Source organism: Rana temporaria, chromosome 8, assembly GCF_905171775.1.
Source record: "Rana temporaria chromosome 8, aRanTem1.1, whole genome shotgun sequence".
In the NCBI taxonomy this organism is placed as follows: domain Eukaryota; kingdom Metazoa; phylum Chordata; class Amphibia; order Anura; family Ranidae; genus Rana; species Rana temporaria.
Genome location: NC_053496.1, coordinates 176,211,337 through 176,222,736, shown reverse-complemented (window position 1 = coordinate 176,222,736; position 11,400 = coordinate 176,211,337). Strand labels below are relative to the sequence as shown.

General features: G+C 45.9%; 1 protein-coding gene across 1 annotated transcript; it reads left to right on the top strand.

The window, feature by feature from the left end:
• Positions 1-5,250: 5,250 nt before the first annotated feature.
• On the top strand, positions 5,251-11,069 carry LOC120909513 (gastrula zinc finger protein XlCGF26.1-like). Its single transcript, XM_040321289.1, has 5 exons — positions 5,251-5,285; positions 5,397-5,546; positions 6,254-6,403; positions 8,494-8,635; positions 9,234-11,069. The coding sequence occupies exons 3-5, from the start codon at positions 6,305-6,307 to the stop codon at positions 10,868-10,870; spliced, it is 1,878 nt and encodes a 625-aa protein (XP_040177223.1). The 5' UTR covers positions 5,251-5,285; positions 5,397-5,546; positions 6,254-6,304; the 3' UTR covers positions 10,871-11,069.
• The last annotated feature ends 331 nt before the right edge of the window (positions 11,070-11,400 follow it).

Here is an 11,400-nt window from a genome sequence, read left to right as displayed (position 1 = left end):
AGTATGCCTGTGAAGTGGCACGTGTTTAGAACTGTCCTTGCACAAAATGAGATTACTATAAGAAAAAAGTAATTTAAAACTGCTTGCGGCTTTAAAGCGGATGTGCCACGGGAAAAATATATTAAAAGCCAGCAGCTACAAATACTGCAGCTGCTGACTTTTAATATAAGGACACTTACCTGTCCTGGAGTCCAGCGGTGATCGCAGCAGATGACGAGCCGATCGCTCGTCACCCTGCTGCTCCCCCCTCCATCCTCGGTGAGGGAACCAGGAAGTGAAGCGCTCCGGCTTCACTGCCCGGTTCCCTACGGCGCATGCGCGAGTCGCGCTGCGCCCGCCGATTGGCTCCCGCTGTGTGCTGGGAGCTGAGTGTTCCCAGCATACAACGGGGGGACGGACGGGAAGGAAGGAAAAAACCCGTCCTTTGCCCGTATCGTAGGGCCGGAAGTGGGTGCAGATACCTGTCTGTAGACAGGTATCTGCACCCCCCTCCCCCCTGAAAGGTGTCAAATGTGACACCGGAGGGGGGGAGGGTTCCGATCAGCGGGACTCCACTTTAGAGTGGAGATCCGCTTTAATGTAATGTCTGGTCCCTGCAATATGGATGAAAATCATTGAGAACAATAGCACAGACATGGGCAGCACACACTACGTAGCATTAGGTGCAATCTGCAGAGGACACGGGCAGTACACACCAAGTAGCTTTAGGTGCAAACTACAGAGGACAAAGGCAGTACACACACCACGTAGCTTTATGGTGCATACTGCAGAGGATGCAGTCAATACACCACGTGAGAATACTGCAGCTAGCACAATCACCTGCCTGCCAGTAAATTAGGAAGAGCTGATCTAGTTAAACTATACAGTGTATAAATATATATACAACACCTGCTTTAGGTGCACACTGCAGAGGACACGGGCAGTACACACCAAGTAGCTTTAGGTGCAAACTGCAGAGGACACGGGCAGTACACACCAAGTAGCTTTAGGCGCAATCTGCAGAGGACACGGGCAGTACACACCAAGTAGCTTTAGGTGCAAACTGCAGAGGACAAAGGCAGTACACACACCACGTAGCTTTATGGTGCATACTGCAGAGGATGCAGGCAATACACCACGTGAGAATACTGCAGCTAGCACAATCACCTGCCTGCCAGTAAATTAGGAAGAGCTGATCTAGCTAAACTATACAGTGTATAAATATATATACAACACCTGCTTTAGGTGCACACTGCAGAGGACACGGGCAGTACACACTACATAGCTTTAGGTGCAATCTGCAGAGGACACGGGCAGTACACACCAAGTAGCTTTAGGTGCAAACTGCAGAGGACACGGGCAGTACACACCAAGTAGCTTTAGGTGCAAACTGCAGAGGACACAGGTAGTACACACCAAGTAGCTTTAGGTGCAAACTACAGAGGACAAAGGCAGTACACACACCACGTAGCTTTATGGTGCATACTGCAGAGGACACAGGCAATACACCACGTGAGAATACTGCAGCTAGCACGATCACCTGCCTGCCAGTAAATTAGGAAGAGCTGATCTAGCTAAACTATACAGTGTATAAATATATATACAACACCTGGGATGTATATATCCTCTACACACTGTAACTTTAACTGACTAGCCTGCCTGCCTGCCTGCTCTATCTACCTACTAAAAATGACACTCTCTCTCTCTCTGTCTTCTCTCTTTTAACCACCGCAACACACTACACAATGCCGACCTGCAGGCGGCCTTTTATAGTGTGGGGCGTGTACTAAACCCCCTAAACCATAATTGGCCAAAGCCACCCTGGCTTTGGCCAATTATGGCTCTCCGTTTATTGCAAGCTGTGATTGGCCAAGCATGCGGGTCATAGTGCATGCTTGGCCAATCATCAGCCAGCAATGCACTGCGATGCCGCAATGAATTATGGGCTGTGAAACGTAACTCGTATTTGGTGCGAACGGCCCAAAACGTTCATAATTCGATGAACGATCGAACATACCATGTTCGAGTCAAACTCATACGAAGCTCATCCCTACTGACTGGCCATTGGTCTGTGGGAGGAACGGCACACTGACCTGGGAAGGCAGCAACTCGTCCCTGCGTCCGGTCTTCTCACTTGCCTTGTGGTGTCTGCCTAGCTCCCAAGCAGCCTCTTGGTATTTTTCTCTTCTTTGCCTCCACGGCATGCTGGGCTGTATAGTTCTTAAACCAGGGGAAGCTGTGGGCCTGTGATGGGGACTACATGTCCCACAATTCTTTGATCCTCTATGGTGAAGAAACATTGGTTCCCTCACCCTGCCAATGAGGAAGCAGGGGAGAAAGTCGATTGGGCGGCAGTGTCTCCTGCTACTGCAGAGTGAGGGGGAGAATTATATCTTCTTAGTCTTCTCCATAAAATTATCAGAAATGTGTGCTTAAAGTAGAACTATAGACAACATATTATTTTTTTTTTTCATTTTGGATAGAGTTAGGAAGGGTTATAGCCCCTGTAAGTTAATTTTTTATCATCCATGTCCCATTGCAAAGATTTACCTCCACTTCCTGCCCCATAGCCAAACAGGAAGAGAGAGTAACTCTATGCAAATTAAGGGAATCCATTGCCCCCCCCCCCCCGGCCCTCAGAACTAGTGACCCACTCAAAAATTTAAGGGCGGGTCAAGGGGGTGGCCTTGACAGGAAGGGGTGGGTCATGTTTAAATTAGGGGGTGCACAAGTTTAGTCAGGCCTAGGGCAGCACAAAACCTAAATACACTACTGGTCACTGTGACATCTTTTATCTCCAGCAGATACTACATATACATATGGGATGTAAAAATTTGATTCTGATATCATTGTACCTTTACTACATGTCCTGTGACAGAAAACAGAACCCTTTCCACCATCACTTCTGTCACCAATTTAAAATAAAATGGAGAATTCAGTCATAGGAGGGCCGAGGAGAGTCAGACACCTCACAGCCATCGCCTCAGAGTTCCCACTTCATACCTCCTCCACTGCCATTGGCTGCACTCCCTCCACACCAACCAATCACAGGGCAGGATCACAGTCACCAGGCAGATTTTACTCTCAACTCAGACTATCCTAACAGCTCTGCACTGCTACTGGCTGCATTCCCTCCACAGGAACCAATCACAAGTTGGGATAACAGTCACCGGGCAGATTCAGCTCTCCACAGAGGTTCATCTCAGACCTCACCTCAGTCACACACTATTATTATTATACCTTTATATACAGTACCTCTGACATATACCACAGTGCTGTATAGAGAACACTGTGCTGGTCACATTTGTCTCTACACAAACAGAACTGACAAGAATATCTGGTTTATAGACCAGATACATCCTAAATATAGAACCATTTATCCAACTGTCCATCCAGAGCCTCTGGTTTATAGACCAGATACATCCTAAATATAGAACCATTTATCCAACTGTCCGTCCAGAGCCTCTGGTTTATAGACCAGATACATCCTAAATATAGAACCATTTATCCAACTGTCCATCCAGAGCCTTTGAGCACAAATAGAGCTTTCTAGCGTCTACAAATTATGGGATTGTTTTAGTATTTTGTTTTCTAGTAATGGTGGTGATTAGCGACTTATAACGGGATGACAACATTGTGGCGGACAAACCGTGACACTTTTTTGGGGACCAGTGACACCAATACAGTGCTAAAAAATATGCACTGTCACTGTACTGACATTGGCAGGGGAGGGGTTAGCAGCACGGGCGATCAAAGGGTTACACGTGTCTCCTAGGGGGTGCTTTCTAACTGTGTGGGGGACAGTTGCATTGTGGGAAGACTGTTCCTGCTTAGCAGAAACACAGGATCTTTTTCTTCCCTACTAGCAGAACGGTGATCTGCCTTGTTTACATATTCTTTCGGAATGAGCACCAGTTGCCAGCGGACATTGGGTCCACTGATTGGCTCCCGCTATTACAAAGGAACTAATGGGAGTCTTACGGACACATAAATGCACAATACAAGGGAGGGAAAAAATATTTTATGGTAAGGAAAAACACGGCAGGTAAGCAATTAACATACCTAATTTGTTTTTGCTCATTTACCTGCAACTTTGTAAGAGGGTACAGGTCTCATGGCTCCTATTTTTTAACCATTCCAGTGTTATCCTATTATGTTCACATACTGAAAATATACAGGACTCCCCCTTTAATGACATTACTCACAAGGTGGTCTTTCCCAATTATATTGAGTGGAACAAAAGCACGTCTGGAAGTGTGTGATTGTACCGACACAGAAAATTATGCCAGAAATGGGGAGGAAAAGATGTCAGGTGCAGTCAGGAAGTGATCTACAGACAGGAAGTGAGGTAACATATGAACAGGAAGTGATGTAGAGGTCTAAAAGGGAAGTACTGGGTCAGAGGTGAGTCGGAAGGAAGTAGAGACATTGCTGGAACTGGCAGCAGAGGAGGTATTAAGATATTAGAATTCCATCTAAAACCTTACTAGTCTTAAAAATGTTGCCTATCCCTGCTAACACCTACATTAACTAACCTGTGCAAGAAAAAAGATGTACTGTCTATTCTTACCTATTTTCAAGCCTCTCTGGTCTGGTCATGTGACCCGGCTTCTATGCGCCATCCAGTGAAAGCTGCAGAGGAGAGGAGGGACCTATGGGAGATGACATGGCTCCCGGCTTTCACAGTCATTGTTGGATGTTCACGGACTAGTTAGGCTTTAGTTGGATTTCTACTTTAAACCTCACTCTGGGGATCCTCCACCTGCTGACTGGAGAGCCGAGCAGGATTCTGGGAGGTCACATGACAATATTATTGCTTTTTCAAAGCAGACTAATCATCTGGTGAAGTCTGGTGACCATTTAACTTTCAGAGTGCCTTCACCTCACTTCCTGAAATACAGGAGAAATAATGACAAGAAGATTCTACAAGTCACCAAGAAGATCACTGAACTGCTGACAGGAGAGGTGAGCGGTGCCGGGAATTCTGGGACATTATCCAGTAACAGACAAGGGATGTGTCTGGATGGTGACTGTATCATTGTGTGTGTCAGGTTCCTATAAGGTGTCAGGATGTCACTGTCTATTTCTCCATGGAGGAGTGGGAGTATTTAGAAGGACACAAGGATCTCTACAAGGACGTCATGATAGAGAATCAGCCGCCTCTCACATCACCGGGTAAGAGGAGACTGTATTGTAAAGGAGAGAGCAGTACGGAGACTCAACCTAGATCCCCCATCATCTGTCCCTTTCCTCTGTATTCCCGGGATTCCACACAGGAAGATCACACCATCCCTCACCATCATCAGGTAGGTGGGAATGAGCTACAAGAACTGAAAATTAATTCTAAGCTATGAGAAGACATTCTGATGTGTAATCTCTTGTTCCTTTTTTCAAATATAATCTTTTTTGGGGTTTAGGGTGAAGAACTAAAAAACATCAAACCTGAGGTTAAAGAGGAGGAAGAAGAGACATTGCTAAGTGGAGCTCAGCCGTCTTTGGAGGAGGGAGGTCCTCTATATTCCTGGGATTCCACACAGGGAGGTCACACCATCCCTCACCATCATCAGGTAGATGGGAAGAACACAGAAAGTGACTCTAGACTGTATGAGATTATACTCTTCTTTCAGCCTATTTGTCATCACATTTTCTTTTTTTTTTCTTTTTAATGGCTCAGTATAAAGAACAGATGTATGTAAAAAATGATGTTAAAGAAGAAGAAGAAGAGACAACTGTGATGGGTTATCAGGAGTCTAAGGAGGAAGTTGGGATGATAGTGATAACTAAAGAGGAGGAACCTTTTCTAGATATGAGCACGGGTGAGTAATGAACACTAAATAAATAAACTGCTTAAGAATATAGATTGATGATTGGGGATATGTAGACCTTTACATCAGGTAAAATGATCTCTACAAGAACGTCATGATGGAGAATCAGCCGCCCCTCAAATCACTGGGTAAGAGGAGACTTTATTGTAAAGGAGAGAGCAGTACAGAGGGTCCAACTAGATCCCCCATCATCTGATAAACGCATAGAAACAATGTATTCAGTCAGTGTGTGTGTTTCCTACAGATGGATTCAGTAATGGGAACCCACCAGAGAGATGTCCCCATCCTCTGTATTCCCGGGATTCCACACAGGAAGGTCACACCATCCCTCACCATCATCAGGTAGGTGGTATGAGAACTCAAAAAAAAAATTCTAAGCTATGAGAACTTTCTTCTATGTAATCTCTCGTTCCATTTTACAAATGTGTTCTGTCATCTTTGGGGTTCAGGTTGAAGAACTGAAAGACATCAAAGCTGAGATTAAAGGGGAAGAAGAAGGGATGTTGATGAGTGGAGCTCAGCAGTTTATGGAGGAGGGGGTACCTCTGTCTTCCCGGGATTCCCCAGAGGAAGATCACACCATCCCTCACCATCATCAGGTAGGTGGACTCAGAGTGTGGAAATTTTTCGGAATTGGTTAGATGGCATTCTTCTATGTGTAGCGCCTGGGTACTTTATAGTATCGGTGCTAGTTAAAGGGGAGGTTCACCCTAAAAACGACTCTCTCTTATTACACTGGCCCCCCACATTACAATACGATTATGCCTATTCGTTTTTTTTTTATGCTGTACATACCTTCGTACAGCTAATTCACCCGTGGCTTCCGGGTTGCGAGTCCCGCGGGAGTGGGCGTTCCTAACATGCTGGTGATTGACGTTTTGACAAAAAACGAGCTCCCCCCCGTCGCGTAGGCCGCGTCACGATTGGCGAAAGGAGCCGAACAGCGATGCGCAGGCGCAGTATAGCGACGACCCGCCGTTCGGCTCCTTTCGCCAATCGTGACGTGGCTTACGCAACGGGGGGAGCTCGTTTTTTGTCAAAACGTCGATCACCAGCATGTTAGGAACGCCCACTCCCGCGGGACTCGCAACCCGGAAGCCACGGGTGAATTAGCTGTACGAAGGTATGTACAGCATCAAAAGAAAACTAATAGGCATAATCGTATTGTAATGTGGGGGGCCAGTGTAATAAGAGAAAGTAGTTTTTAGGGTGAACCTCCCCTTTAAATTTAAGGTTAGATCAGAATGTAGTTAAACTCTGATCCAAATTGTTATGTGCAGAACAGGGTCTCTGTCTCAGCTTGGCTGTGCTGTGGGCTCATATTGTTGCACTGGGGTGTTCTTCCAACCCTGGTGCTGCAGGTGGCAGCAGTGGAGTCAAGGTACGGGTGTTCTTTCCCAGCAGCCAATCAGGGGGGCTTGGCCTGGCTGTGCATGCTGGGGAGGGGTATTTATGGGACAGACGCCATTGGTTCTGGGTCTTCTTCTTCAAGTGTGGCACCCACCTTCAGGGTGACCACATCAAGGTGCCCCAGCGTTAAGGCCTACCGGGGCGTGCGTGCAACGCAGTGTTCCTGGACCATGTTGGCCCAGAGCATCTGAGCAGCGACAGGGACCCAGTGAGTGACTGGGTTCCCACCTTTTGAGGATCCCAAGCTGTATTGCTGTTCAGTGGGGAGTCCGTCTGAGGAGCACCATTAAGAGGCTGGCGATCCAAAAGGGCCTTGACAAACCACCGGGGATCAAGGTAGCCGGACACTGAAGGATTGATCCCCCTGTCAGTCGGTACCTGGGCGACAAGTTGAAGGAGATCCAGGCGTAACTCATCTAAGGAGGATTAGCTCCGTAACTACAAATCAGAGAGGGGCCTGTGGCAGAGGTATCTCTCTCACATTCACCAAGGAGGGTCTGTGGCAGGGACTTTATCCTACAACTGTTCAAGTGATACTCCGGCTGCCAAGTCAGTGAGAGAGGCCTGTCCGGGTACACTAAACCCACTCACGCAGGAGTGGTGAAAAGAGAGTGTTACGCTTGGGAGCAGGACTGTTTCCCTATCATCACGCCTGGAATTTGTGGGAGCCATGAGGTAAATGTGCCACCCAAAACAACCAGCAGCTCCTCCAGGGGTAGTGCTACATATGTATTCTTTTGTTTTCATACTACTATATCCGAATTGCTGCCTGCACCCCATCTTCATTTGCAGCTCCTTCTTTGTGCACCTCAAATTTTTACCCTTTTTTTTGCTGTTTTATCAGTATATGTTTTCTTTCTTCTGTAGGTCTTAATTCTAGTCATATGTCATCAGGGGTTCTCTTCCTCCTTGTGTCCCTTCAATGGGGGGGGGGATTCTAATTTACATGATGATGCTATTTTGTTCCTGTAAGTCCAGGCTGAGGTGATCATCTTCCCCTAGGGGACGGGTCCCATGCTTCCATGGTTTTGAGGAAATGGGCAATGGACCTGGTTTATCTCTGCTTCAGCTTAATAATGCCTACCGGTCTTGTCCCTCCCCTAGTGCTTATGCGCAGGTACTGCAAGAGCCTGATATCAGGTCACATTCTTAAACGTATACTGCTTACATTTATGAAAATAAAACTCATTTAATAATAAATGCACTGCATTCATTTGTGTCGTTTATATCTGCCCGGAGTTCAGCTTTAAAAAATATTTTCTATTATTTTGGGGTTCAGGGTGAAGAACGGATTAATATAAAAGCTGAGGTTAAAGAGGAAGAAGAAGAGACGTATGTGGGGGGTGATCAGCCGTCCATGGAGGAGGTTGGGAAGATTATGAAGAGTGAACAGGATGAAATTTCTCCACCTTTCGACACAAGTAAGTAACAAACACTGAAACTGGGGAATGAAATGTACAATTCAGTTAACCCTTGAGGGTATAAAGTGAAGCAGCCAATTCATGAGAGGGAACTGTGGTGACCATTGATGGAGTTTCTGTGGGTAGGGGTAGGTCTCTCAGTGCAAGTTGAGGAAAAGCCGATAAATGTCTCTTCCTCTTTACACTGTGATTGGACACAGCTAATCACATGGTAAAGAGCCTACATCAGAGGCTCTTTACAGAGATCGGTGATGCGGTGGGTCAGACTGACATACCACACCAACGATCTCCAGCAGGCGCAAAGTTGCGGCTTATCCCGCTGGATGTCATATGATGTCCAGTCAGGATCACTTAACCACTTTGCACACATCATTCTGTTACATGGGGTGCGGGAAGTGGTTAAAGAATTTGCAAATTGTATAAAGATTAAGGTAACAAGACTTTTCTGATTGATTTTGGAGGGAGAACCGGAGCCCAGATTTGAGATCGTAATTTTCTACTTACTCCACTCATACGGAGATAAAACACCAGTTATATGTCATCTACTGAAATGTTTTACTTTTTTTTTTTTTTTTTTTTCCCCGTTTCTTTCCAACAGATGGATGTGATGTGAGGAATTCCTCGGAGAGACATCTTCTATTATCTGCTGATTGTAAGTCAGAAGATAATGTCATCACACAGGATCCTCCAGGAGGAAATCCAAATACACAAAATATACATCACAGACCTTCCTGTCCGGAGACATCAATGGATCCCTCTGATCAGGGGGAATCTTCTCATCAATCACATACTATGATTGTAAATATCCATGTAAGATCTCACACTGCAGATAGATCAACAGATCCTTCTAATCTCAAGGAATCTTCCTCACCCCATGAAGGAGATCACCGAGGTCAGAATCCATTCTCATGTTCAGAGTGCGGGAAATCTTTCACTCAGAAAAGAGCACTTACTAGACACCAGAGAATTCACACGGGTGATCGCCTTTATTCATGTTCAGAGTGTGGGAAATGTTTCACTCAGAAGGGAAACCTTATTCGGCACCAGAGAATTCACATGGGAGAACGTCCATATTCATGTTCAGAGTGCAGGAAATCTTTCACTGGGAAAGGGGCACTTTCTACACACCAGAGAATTCACACTGGCGAGCGTCCTTATTCATGTTTAGAGTGCGCAAAATGTTTCACTCGCAAACACGACCTTGTAAAACACCAGAAAATTCACACTGGTGAGCGCCCTTATTCATGTTTAGAGTGTGGGAAATGTTTCACTTACAGATGGGGCCTTTTTATGCACCAGAGAAGCCACATGGGTGAGCGTCCCTATTCATGTTCAGAGTGCGGGAAATCTTTCGCTCAGAAAATAGCACTTACTCGACACCAGATAATTCACACAGGTGAGAGTCCTTATTCATGTTCAGAGTGTGGGAAATGTTTCACTCATCAAGGAACCCTTGTTGTACACCAGAGAATTCACACAGGTGAACGTCCATATTCATGTTTACAGTGCGGGAAATCTTTCACTTACAAAGGGACCCTTGTTGGACACCAGAAAATTCACACGGGTGAGCGTCCTTATTCATGTTCTGAGTGTGGGAAATCCTTCATTCAAAAAGGGGCCCTTGTTGAACACCAGATAATTCACACGGGTGAGCGTCCTTATTCATGTTCAGAGTGCGGGAAATCTTTCATCTATCGAATGACCCTTGTTAGACACCAGAAAATTCATACTGGTGAGCGTCCTTATTCATGTTCAGAGTGTGGGAAATCCTTCATTCATAAAGAGGCCCTTGTTAAACACCACAAAATTCACACAGGTGAACATCCTTATCCATGTTCAGAGTGCGGGAAATCTTTCAGTCATCAAATAGCCCTTGTTAGACACCAGAGAATTCACACGGGTGAGCGTTCCTATTCATGTTTAGAGTGTGGGAAATCTTTCACTCAGAGAGGGGCCCTTGTTGAACATCAGATAAGTCACACAGGTTCTTATCCATGTTTAGAGTGTGGAAAATCCTTCAATCAGAAAGGAGCCCTTGTTAGACACCAGAGAATTCACACGAATGAGCACCATTTTTCATGTTTAGAGTGCAGGAAATCTTTTACTCAAAAAGAAGACCTTTTTGAACACCAGAAAAGTCACATTGGTGAGCATTGTTTTTCATGTTCAGAGTGCGGGAAATCTTTCATTCTTCAAGGAGCCCTTGTTAGACACCAGAGAATTCACACAGATTAGCGCCCTTAATTATGTTCAGAGTGCGGGAAATATTTCACTCAGATAGAAGGTCCTGTTAGACACCAGATAAGTCACACAGTGGAGCATACTAATTTATGTGTGGAAAAACATTTCACTCTGAAAGGAAACCTTTTGAAACACCAGAGAAGTCACACAGGTGAGCGTCCCTATTCATGTTCAGAGTGCGGGAAATCTTACATTTGTAAATAAGACCTTATTAGACACCAGATAATTCACACAGGTGAGCGTCCTTTTTCATGTTCAGAGTGCAGGAAATCTTTCAATAAAAAACATAATCTTGTTAACCACTAGCCGACCAGCCGCGGCAGTTATACGGCGGCAGGTCGGCTCGGCTGCGCGAAATCACGTAGCTATACGTCATTTCGCATTCCAGCCAATAGGGGCGCATGCCCCCTGCTCGCCCCTGGTGCCGACGTGCGTGCCCGGTGGGCGCGATCACCGCCGGGCACCCGCGATCGCTCGTTACAGAGCGAGAACCGGGAGCTGTGTGTGTAAACACACAGCTTCCG